The 12078-nt window shown below is 42.6% G+C and overlaps 1 protein-coding gene across 7 annotated transcripts in view; it reads left to right on the forward strand.

Annotated features, from left to right (window-relative positions):
* PAQR8 (progestin and adipoQ receptor family member 8) overlaps positions 1-12078 on the forward strand; it is a 150809-nt gene that overhangs the window by 846 nt on the left and 137885 nt on the right. Inside the window, exon 2 of one of the 7 annotated variants that reach the window (XM_062186254.1) lies at positions 299-531. The exons of 1 other annotated variant lie outside the window; for it this stretch is intronic. In XM_062186254.1, coding sequence (XP_062042238.1) covers positions 381-531 — 151 coding nt within the window. In that variant the 5' untranslated portion in view covers positions 299-380. Of the gene's footprint in view, positions 1-298; positions 532-12078 lie in introns of those variants that run through there. 5 more of the 7 variants (XM_062186253.1, XM_062186255.1, XM_062186259.1 and 2 more) reach the window with 5 other exon arrangements.

Below are 12078 nucleotides of genomic sequence, written 5' to 3' on the forward strand. Positions count from 1 at the left end.
GAGTAAATTAACGGTTTCCTTGACTTATGATCTTCTTCAGTAACCTAGTGTGCAGAGAGATAAACACAAGGTTGGGGTATTTCATGCCATCTTTGATTGAATATGAATCAGTAATTAAAATATAGCAAATATGAAATTATTAAAATATCAGTTGTACAAGGTTTTCTTGTTTTAGTCCTTCGTGGTTGATTTTCTAATTATATTTTTAGTCTTTTTTGCTGTATAACTTACATGTAGTAAATGTAATTCACAAATCTTAAACATACAGATCAATGAATAATTTTATTTATTTGAAAAGCAGAAAAAAATGGAGGGAGACAAAGAGAGAGGGAGATCTCCCATCTGCTGGCTAAACCCGGAAAAGCCCACAATGGCTAAGGATGGACCAGACCAAACCAGAAGCCCAGAACTCGATCCTGGTCTCCTACCAAGGTGACAGGGACTCAACTGCTTGCTCCATCACCCGCTGCCTCCCAAAGTGCACATTAACAGGAAGCTGGAATCAGAAGCGGAGCCAAGACTTGAACCCAGGTACTCCAAAATGGCCTGCAAGTATCCCAAGCAGTATCTTAACCACTTTAGCAAATACCCATCCCAGCTTTTACCTTTGTAGACACCACTCTGGATAATGAAAAATGTGTCAATTGCCCCAGCATATGTTTTTAATTTTTACTTCACAGGAAGTTAAACTATCAAATTAACTAACACAGGGCTGGCGCCGTGGCTTAACAGGCTAATCCTCTGCCTTGCGGCGCCGGCACACTGGGTTCTAGTCCCGGTTGGGGTGCCGGATTCTATCCCGGTTGCCCCTCTTCCAGGCCAGCTCTCTGCTATGGCCCGGGAAGGCAGTGGAGGATGGCCCAAGGGCTTGGGCCCTGTACCCGCATGGGAGACCAGGAGAAGCACCTGGCTCCTGGCTTCGGATCAGCAAGATGTGCCGGCCGCAGCAGCCATTGGAGGGTGAACCAATGGCAAAAGGAAGACCTTTCTCTCTGTCTCTCTCTCACTATCCACTCTGCCTGTCAAAAAAAAAAAAATTAACTAACACAGAACAATCAGTAACTCTATTCATATATCACAAATTTTTGCCAACTATTAGCTTATGTTTGAAAGCCTCCAGGATCCAAAGTGTGCTGATAAATATTCCAAGTATAACCTGCCAAAACTGTATACCATCTATTTGTATGTGTATTTTTTTAGTTATCATTATTCATTTTATAATTACTAAATGTTTTATGCAGTTCTGTTAGGCAGATAAATTGATCATTAAGCAAAGAAAATAAGGCTGTCATTTGACTGCTTGCTTTTGTATGGGTTAATAAGCAAAGAGTTCCAGAATGAGAATCTTAATTGCAATTGTGTAGTAAGGGATAATTACTTTTTAAAAATTTTTACTTATTTATCTATTTTTATTTTGTTGAGAGAGAGTGATCTCTCACTGCTTCTTCACTCCCACTGTCCAGCAACAGCCAGGATTGGGCCAGGCTGAAACCAGGAGCCAGAAATGCATTCCAGGTCTCCCACATTGAGTATCAGAACCCAAGTGCTTGCGCCATCACCTGCTGCCTCTCAGAGGACACATAAGCAGAAAACCGGAACTGGGGAGTTGGCACTGTGACATGGCCAGTGAAGCCTCTGCCCGCAATGCTAGTATCCATATGGGTCCCAGTTCCAGTCCTGGCTGCTCTGCTTCTGATCTACCTCCCTGCTAATGTGCCTGGGGAAGCAGCAAAGGATGGCCCTTGCACTTGGGCCCTTCCACCCGCTTGGGAGATCTGGATGAAGCTCCTGGCTCCTGGCTTCAGCCTAGCCCAACCCGGCCATTGTGGCCATTTGGGGAGTGAACCAACAGATGGAAGATAGCTGTCTCTCCCATTCTGTCTCTGTAACTCTCCCTTTCAAATAAGTAAAATAAATATTATTTTAAAAAAGAAAAACTGGAGTTAGAAGCAGAGCCAGAATTCAAACCCAGGCACTATGATACAGAATACAGGCATCCCAAGTGGTGTCTTAACCATTGCACCCAATAACCACCAGAGATAATTACTTAGTAACTCAAGAACGTCTTTATCACCTATTCATAGCTCTTACTTTTGAATATACTAAATGTAATATTGATAGTATTCTCTTCTCTAGAAACAACTTGAAATTAAAAGAACCAGGAAGTTTAATTTAAACTAGCAAAGAAATTAAGTCATTTCTAGTGGGAAGTCCAAGTAGTGTGAGTCTATAAACTGCATCTTTGAGCTTAACACTTTTTTTTCTTTTCTGGGCTTCAGTTTCCACATATGTCAGATGAGAAAACTGAGTTAGAAAGTCTCTAATATCTATCCCACTATTGCATTCCATGAGCCTGCGGTAAATTTGGAAACTATATAACTGTTAATATATTCTAAATTATATATTCTGTAGTGAGTTAATCATGCAATGCTCCTTGATAGAGATTTGATTTGCCGTAATGTGGTAATTTTCAGCTGTGAAGGACAAAGGGCTATTGAGTTGATATTCCTCTCTTTTTCCATGAGGTCACGGGGTCTCTAAGCGGAGAAAGCATGTTTTCTTTGTTATTCCCCACTCCTCCAAACAACCCAGAGAGAACAATCAAGTTGTTGCTTAAAAAAAGCTTGGTGAATTTGCACATGTATCATACAGACTCATGTGAGCTTAGCCAGTGACCCTCTTCAATTTCTGATTCAAAATTTCTTGGCACACATAACCTGGTGAAGCAGTGTATTTGTATTTCCATATTTGCTCAATTCCTGCTTTCCTCCTTATGCACTTTCTTTTCACCTGAATCCCTGAAGGACCCAAACCAGTCTCCAAGGCTAAATAAACACTAGAGGGCTCTCTAGAGAGCAGAATATGCAGGACGACCATGGAAAACAAAGATTGCCAAGTATATGTAACACTTGAATTTTTCTGTTTCCTTAGGGACCAGAAAATACCCAGAGACACAATTCAAATTTATAAAAATTATTATTAATACTCTATAAATGATACATATCTTTGTTCAAACATTATATTTTGTAAAAGATTTCAAAGAATGCCCTGTGATTAATAACTTCTTTTAGGCATCATGAAAGTATCACAATGCATTATAAGCCCTTTGACACTTACCCAAAGTCCACAGAATCTTAGAGGTAAGAAAATCTACACCTCAAGCCAGATATTTGAGCTGCTTCTTAGAATACCCGCATCGGGGCCGGTGCCGCGGCTCACTAGGCTAATCCTCCGCCTTGCGGCGCCGGCACACCAGGTTCTAGTCCCGGTCGGGGCGCCGGTTCTGTCCCGGCTGCCCCTCTTCCAGGCCAGCTCTCTGCTGTGGCCAGGGAGTGCAGTGGAGGATGGCCCAAGTCCTTGGGCCCTGCACCCCATGGGAGACCAGGAGAAGCACCTGGCTCCTGCCATCGGATCAGCACGGTGTGCTGACCGCAGCGTGCCGGCCGTGGCGACCATTGGAGGGTGAACCAAAGGCAAAAGGAAGACCTTTCTCTCTGTCTCTCTCTCTCACTGTCCACTCTGCATGTCAAAAAAAAAAAAAAAAGAATACCTGCCTCGGTTCATTGGTTTGAACAAAGGTATAGTATGTTAAGATCCAAAGGCAGAATCTGACCTTTAAGCATCAGTAAAATTTACTTAAATATTAAGTGAACAGATATTTTGTTTTTAAATGAGTTAAAAATGAGTTAGAGACCTGGTATAAGATATTGTGTGCATTAAAAAAATGGTGTAAGTTTGGACTGTAGCAATGCAGGAGGGCTAAAGAAACGAGTTAGTATAATTGGCCCTATGTAATCCTGGATTCCGTATCCATAGATTCAACCAACCTTGAATCAGAAATATTCAGGAAAAAAACTTGCATCTGTACTGAACGTACTGAAGGGTTTTTTTGTTGTTGTTGTTATGATTTGCTGAACAATATAGTACAGCAGCTGTTTTACTGCATTTATACTGTATTAAGTATTACAAGTAATCTAGAGCTTATTTGAAATATACAGGAGGATGTACATAGGTTATATGCAAATATTATCCCATTTTATATGAGGAGCTTGAGCATTCACAGATTTTGCTAACAGAGAAGGGTCTTGGACCAATCTCCCATGCATATGGAGGGGCAATATTTGAAGACAGGATCAGAAAGTGGGCAATATAGCCTCTAGGGAGATGTAGCATTGAAGGCATTTTTTAAGATTTATTTTATTATTTATTTGAATGTGTTACACAGAGAGAAAAGGAGAGGCAGAGAGAAAGAGAGAGAGGTCTTCCATCCACTGGTTCACTCCCCAATTGGCCTCAACAGCCAGAGCTGTGCAGATCCAAAGCCAGGAGCCAGGAGCTTCTTCTGGGTCTTCCCACATGGGTGCAGGGGCCCAAGGACTTGGACCGTCTTGTATCGCTTTCCCAGGCCATAGCAGAGAGCTGGATCGGAAGTAGAGCAGCCGTGTCTCGAACCAGTGCCCATGTGGGATGCTGGCACCGCAGGCGGTGGCTTTACCTGCTATGCCACAGTGCCGGCCCCAAATTGATGGCATTTTAAGCAAAGTGTAAAGGTTGCCATAGACAAGGCTTTGGGAAGTACCAGTGTGGCAGGAATGAAGGGTCTGCAGGAGAGATGAGTATATGGTAGGACTGGAAGCAACCAGGTACACATTAAGCAAATATATATAAATTAGCCCTCAATCTATTTAAATGTAGAAATCCAAGCAAAAAATAATCAAGGGGTTGGCATTGTGAACTGTGTCATGCCACTGCTTGGGATGCTCACATCCCATACCAGAGTGCCAATTTGAGTCCTAGATATTCCACTCCTGATTCAGCTACCTGCTAATGCACTTGGGAAGCAGCAGATGATGACTAAACAGTTGAATTTTTGCTACCTACCTGGGAGACCCAGATGGAGATCCTGGCTTTGGCCTACTTTGGGCATTTGGGAAGTAAACCAGTAGATCAGAGTCTCTCTCTCTCTCTCTCTCTCTCTCTCTCTCTCTGTGTGTGTGTGTGTGTGTGAGAGAGAGAGAGAGACTCTGCCTTTCAAATAAGTAAATCTTTTTTTTTCTTTTTTTTTTTTTTAACTTTTATTTAATGAATATAAATTTCCAGTGTACAGCTTATGGATTACAATGGCTTCCCCCTCCCATAGCTTCCCTCCCACCCGCAACCCTCCCCTCTCCCGCTCCCTCTCCCCTTCCATTTGCATCAAGATTCATTTTCAATTCTCTTTATATACAGAGGATCAATTTAGTATAAAGATTTCAACAGTTTGCACCCACATAGAAACACAAAGTGAAACATACTGTTTGAGTACTAGTTATAGCATTAAATCAAAATGTACAGCACATTAAGGACAGAGATCCCACATGAGGAGCAAGTGCACAGTGGCTCCTGTTGTTGACCCAACAAATTGACACTCTAGTTTATGGTGCCAGTAACCATCCTAGGCTGTCGTCATGAGTTGCCAAGGCTATGGAAGCATCATAAGTGCATCTAGAAGGGTAATAGTGAAGATCCAACACTATTGGAAGAAATTTGAACATAAAGTTTAATTGTATCCTCGCCATTTGCCTAAACTACACACATCCTCCCATATGCTTTAAATCATCTCTAGATAACTTACAATACCTAATATAAAGGAAATGTATGTAAATAGTTGTCACACTGTATAGTTTAGGGAATTATGACAAGAAAAGTCATCTGTACATGTTCAATACAGACAAAACCTTTGTGGACCTATCTGCATAATGTGTGATCCATGATTGGTTGACTTTTTGGATACAGAACCTGGAAATACAGTGGGCCAACTGTGTTGATCTTCATCATCCTTCCAGTTCTCCAATATTATGTTGAGTTTGATTGTTGTTATTAAATAGTTACTTATTTATTTGAAAGGCAGAGTTACACAGAGAGGAAGGGAGTGAAAGAGAGACAGAGACAGAGATGGAAATCGATCTTCCATCTGCAGGTTCAATCCGCAAATGGCCACAGCTGCTGGGGCTGGACCAGGCCAAAGCCAGGAACTCCATTCTGGCCTCCCACATTGTTGGCAGGGATTAACCTGTTGTGCTACAACACTGACCCTTCTGTTGGTTTTTAAAGAGTGTAAAAAGCCATTGACACTCTATGGTGTATGTGCTACAAATGTCACAACAAAAATCTCTGAGAAACAATGGTTTAATGTTCACCAGCCTTTTGCTGGATTCTTTGATGAGGTTCTCAAAAATATCTCTCACATGCCATCTGAGGAGTAAACCAGTGGATGGAAGATCTCCATAGCTCCGCCTTTCAAAAAATTTTTTTTTAATTTTAAATATCAAAAAAACTCTCTTGTGACACCAAATCTATATGGAAATTTTTCATGCCCTGTATCCATCTGATGAGTCCCCTGTTTTTCTCTATGCTAATATAGGTAGTGGATATGAAAAAACTGAAGGTGTTGGCTCAGTCTCAGAGGCCTGGGGAATGTGATTTTTAAAATAATCACTCTACTACTCACTGTCATGCTCCAGTGCCACCATTATCACTTAAAAATCCAAAGCACTCCAATGATTTTTATTTTAAAAACTGAAGGAATATCAGGGCACATATTAGAATTTCACAGACTATTTAGTGTAAAGCTCCATTTTGTAATTTAGATAACAGAGACCCAGAAAAATACTCTGAATTCAACATACTTAAAAAGAGGTGTGTGTGTGTGTGTGTGTGTAGGTAGGTAGAGAACAGGACAAGTTCCTGAAAGATCTGGGCAAATCGAACTTTAAGAACTGAAAATATAGTTATTGAAAGGATAAACTAGTGGACTGGTTAAAGTTAGAGTGGACATATTTGAAAAGATAAGCTAGAAGGTGGAGTTGAGGAAACTACTCATCATAGCAGAGTAGAGAAAACAAAACACAAAGTGACAGTTTCATATTCCTTGCTTAGGATTTATGTTTTATATTCTTATAAATGCAAAATCAGTGGAAAGCAACAGAATTGGTATACATGAAACTAAATATAAGAAAATTTTGAGAGCCTAGTATTGTGGTGCAGTATTGTGGTGTTGCGGCTTGCAGCACCAGCATCCCATATGGGTGGCCATTTGAGTCCCAGCTGCTCTACTTTCAATCCAGCTCCCTGCTAATACATCTAGGAAAGCAGCAGAAGATGGCCTTTTTGGGCTGGCCTTGTGGAGTAATGGGTTAGGTTGCTGCCTGTGACATCAGCATCTCATATGGTCGTCAGTTCGAGTCCTGGCTGTTCCACTTCTTATCCATTTCACTTCTGATGGCCTGGGAAAGCAGCAGAGGGTGGCCCAAGTGCTTGGGCTCTTGCACCCTTGGGAGACCTGGAAAAAGTTCCTAGTTCCTGGCTTCCACCTGGTCCAGCCCTGGCCGTTGCAGCCATTTAGAGAGTGAACCAGTGGATGGAAGATCTCTCTCTCTCTCTCTAACTCTGGTTTTCCAAATAAATAAATAATTTTTTTTTAAATTTATTTGACAGGTAGAGTTATAGACAGTGAGAGAGAGAGAGACAGAGAGAAAGGCCTTCCTTCCTTTGGTTCACCCCCCAAATGGCCGCTACAGCCGGTGTTGCACTGATCCAAAGCCAGGAGCCAGGAGCTTCTTCAGGGTCTCCCACGTGGGTGCAGGGGCCCAAAGACTTGGGTCATCCTCCACTGCCTTCCCGGGCCATAGCAGAGAGCTGGACTGGAAGAGGAGCAACCAGGACTAGAACCAGCGCCCACATGGGATGCCGGCACTTTAGGCCAGGGCGTTAACCCACTGCGCCACAGCAGACGCCACCCCCGACAATCTTTATCAGTTCAAAAACATGAAATGCTGTATCATTTTTTACCTGTTACCATAGAGTTGCTAAATGTGAATGAAATAGTATAACACCTGTGAATTGGAGAAGGATTGAGTCACGTAAGCCAGACTTACAGATAAACCTGCCCAGAGACTTGGATCACTTCTTTGCAATCCTCAGTCTGCCAAAGCGAAACCTGATGCTTTTCCTTCACTGTCCCCAAGAATACTGTTCTTTCTAGTCCCCAGTTCTTTCCTGATAGTGTACTTCCTGTCTTGTCCTTCATTTTCAGCAACTCTTGACCCCTATTATAATCAGTAACCCCAAATTACCCACTCCTTGATTCCCTGAGATACTGGAAAGAGAGGGGTCCAGGTAGCCACTTCACCCCTAGGATATCTGAGTGAGCAGGAAGAACTACCAGGCTCCAAGTGAAACCTCTTACACTGATGGACCAGAGCAACCATTCCCTGAGAACGAGTAAGCCCTGGACAAGCTGCCACTGCCAGTTGCTTCAGTCCTGGTTCCCAGTCACCCAGGGACAGTCCCTATCTGGGCTTCTCAAACTTTGTTAGCAGACCCAAAGATCTGCTCTTTGGGGGCATCACGAAAGAATCAGCATCAAGCAGGAGTTGCTCAGAGTAAAGTTTTATTTACTTGTAACAGGTGAAGGGGACAGTGGGGAGGTATAGTGGCCTAAAGACACAGCCTGCCTAAGAAGTAGTTTTCTAGGGCTTTTAAACAAGAATTAGAGGAGTGTCCAGAATGCAGAAAAGGGGAAATGAGGGGGTTCTTCCTGCTCAAGCAACGCACATTTTCATTCAGTGATCTGACTTGGGCTGGGCTTTTGCCTCATTCCTTCTGAGTAGTGGTTCATCCTATTCTGCAACCCCTAGTACAATTTTAAGTTAAGGTTTCCTGGAACATCCTGTAGGAAACAAGGAATAAACTTTTTCAGGTTCTCTGGCCTTGTTCCTACACCCCTCTCTTGCCTAATTTTTGGCTAGAAACCAGCCTCAGAGAGAGACCTAGTCACTGACCTCGAAGGCTTCAGAGGTGTTGATGACACCCTTTGGAACATGGGTGGACTGAGGCACCAGCTCCTGCCCAGAGACTGGAGTATCAAGTGCCAACTGACAGCTGCTGCTGTGTTTGTTCCTGAATGGCAAAGAGCTGACCCAGGAATCAGCTGCTCGGCCACTACCCAGAGAACAGCCCTGGTCAGCTGACCTGAGATAGTCACTCCCAGTGGGTGGCGACCATTCTTCAGGACATTTCTGTTGATGTCCACTAGATGGTGACCCTCTTCAGGTCATCCCTAGTTCACTTGAACAAAGACTGAGACCTGTGGCGTCAATGGTACCCAGCTCCTCCATGACTCTGAGGAAATTTCTCAACTTGCACTTCAGTTCTTGCTTTTCTTCCCTTTTTGCTTTTTGGAGGAATTTGAAACTTTAATGGGGGAAAGGACTAGGTAATAAGGGAAGCAAAAGGCAAGAGAACGTAACAATTTTAGTAAAATGAACCATAAATGAAATCAGCTAAAATTTTGGCCTTTCCCTTGCGTTTCATTCTGTCTCAGTCTTGAAGCACAAACTGGACAGGCCACTACTTCAGGATTTCTAGTGAATGCGACCAGGCCTTAGCCAAAAGATAGGCCATGATGCAGAGGCCTAAGTCTCTTTTAATTACCCTCAAGTTTCTTTTATTATTTATGCAATCAAGAAACATTTCAGAGTCTACTTTATACCTAGGAATTATATTAAGTATAGAGTATGTGTTAGTGATTTAAATGCATATCAGGAGTGAATGGTTGGCATAGAAGTTAAGATGTCAATTAGGATGTTTCTGAGTACCTAGGTTCAAGTCCCAGTTCTTCCTATTCTACGTTCCTAATGCACACCCTGGGAAGCAGCAGGTAATGGCTCAGATAATTGGATTTTCCCACCCACATGGGAGACCTAGATTAAATTCATGGTTCCTGGCATCAGCCTGGCCCAGACTTGAGCATAGCAAGCATTTGGGGAGTGAACCAGCAGATGGGAAATCTCTCTCTCTCTCTCACTCACTCTCTCTTTCTCTCACCTTCTGTTCCACCTATCAAGTGATATCAAATAATCCAGTAAAACATTTTTGCAGGGTCTTAGTCCACCTGAACAGGGATGGACTGGGCCCAAGGAAAGGTAAGTGCACCTCTCGCCCATTTCCCAGCCTCCTGATCCTGGAGACAATCAGACCCAGCGAGGAGTCAAGTCAAGCAAGAACTCGCTTATTTCACACATAGCAAAGCCTTTTAAAGTACAAAACTGCAGAGTCATTGGGGCAGGGCATAAGGACCAACCAATCACTTAAATGGTCATTTTACGGGGCAATTTTTGTAGGACTAGCCATATGTCTATACACTCGTCATCAGTTGTCGTCACTTCCCCTGATGCTGCGTGGCCAATCAGCTTTGGTGGTAAACAACTTTGGGTTCCAACCACCTTACTTCCTTTGAGCACCATCTTTGAATTGCCTCGTGTGTCTAATTTCCCCCCGCATTTTTTTTTTTAAAGCATATCATTTTTGGAAAACAGTACAGCAGTTCCTCAAAAAATAAAAAATAGAGGCTGGTGCCGCGGCTCACTAGGCTAATCCTCTGCCTGCAGCACCAGTACTCTGGGTTCTAGTCCCAGTTGTTCCTCTTCCAGTCCAGCTGTCTGCTTTGGGCTGGGAAGGCAGTGGAGGATGGCCCAAGTGCTTGGGCCCCTGCACCCGCATGGAGGACCAGGAGGGAGCACCTGGCTCCTAGCTTCGGATCGGTGCAGCACACTGGCCATAGTGGCCATTTTGGGGGTGAACCAATGGAAGGAAGACCTTTCTCTTTGTCTCTCTCTCTCTCTAACTCTGCCTGTCAAAAAAAATAAAAATAAAAATAAAATAAAAAATAGAATTATCAGCAACTAAACTCAGGATGCTCAAAAGATATAAGAATACCCATGTTTATAACAATATAATTCACAATAGCCAAGAGTAGAAGCAAACCAAATGTCCAAATTTTATGATTTCAATGACAATAATATATATATATGTATATATATATACATATATATATATACATCATTCTTGCCCTTTTTGTTCTTAAAATTTAAAGAAGATAGTCATTAGGTAAACCTACAAATAAATGATTAGCATGGTAAATGAAAGGAACAGAAAGAAAAACCAGGTAAAAGTAGGAATCAGATTTACTTGATAGCAAAGAGACCAAAAAGGTCTCTTTGATTGTGGCTGTCCCTGTAGGCCATACTTTTAATTTTGTACCCTCTCCCCACCTCTAAACATACACACACACACAGCTGTACAACTCAGTCTCCAGCTTTAATATATTCTTCCCCCGCTCCTATAAACTCCTCCAACTTACCCATCTTCACTGCTCAGGGCTATCTTTTTAAAAAACCAATGTGGTTGTATCAACCCTTGCTTAAATTCCATCAGTGATTTCATTTGCCTTTTTGGAAGAAGTTGAACCTCCTTAGCTTAACATGCAGATTCCTACTAGCTATAGTCCTCCCAAGTCCAACACTGCTTTCATCCCCATGCCTTCTGCAGATCCCACTTCCTGGAGCTACTTTCACCACCCTTGTCCTGTATGATTCAGATCAAAGACAACTTCTTCTGGGTCTACTCAACTAGGCACCCCTTTCTAGGTGGCCATAATGCCCAGCTCATCTCAGTTACAACAGCTCTCTCGCTGTGTTTTGTTAGTTTACTCAGTTTTTTCCTCCCATGAAACTTCTGAAGGTGAAGACTTACACATTTTTCACCTTGGATTAGCTAGTGCCCAGTACTAGGAGGCACAATAAATGTTTGGTGAAGGAATAATCTCAAAAGTGTATGTACTGTGAAGGAGAGATTGACAGATGACATCATACGCGGAAGGATTCCTTGTCAGCTTTGGTGTACTTCTCTCCCAGTTGTTAAGCACTCTTTGTCTGCCGGGGAACATGGAGTCATTCACAATCAGAGCTGAAAGGGACTTAAGGGCTCAAGAGAAGCCAGAAGCAGGTTGAAATACAAGATTTTGACAACAAAAGCAGAGGTCAGAGAGGAGAGAAGATTCTACACAGCTGACTTTGGAAACAGCAAGGGACTATAAGCCAAGGAATATAAGCAGTGTCCAAAAACTAGAAAAGGCATGAAACGGAGTCTCTCCTAGAGCCTTCAGAATGAACATAGCCATGCTGTCATGCTTGGTAGATACTTACTTAAATGTTATTTCTGAGTGTGAGAGTGCCATGATATAAATGATTATGTGTC

This window comes from Lepus europaeus, chromosome 3 (genome assembly GCF_033115175.1).
Source record: "Lepus europaeus isolate LE1 chromosome 3, mLepTim1.pri, whole genome shotgun sequence".
Taxonomy (NCBI): domain Eukaryota; kingdom Metazoa; phylum Chordata; class Mammalia; order Lagomorpha; family Leporidae; genus Lepus; species Lepus europaeus.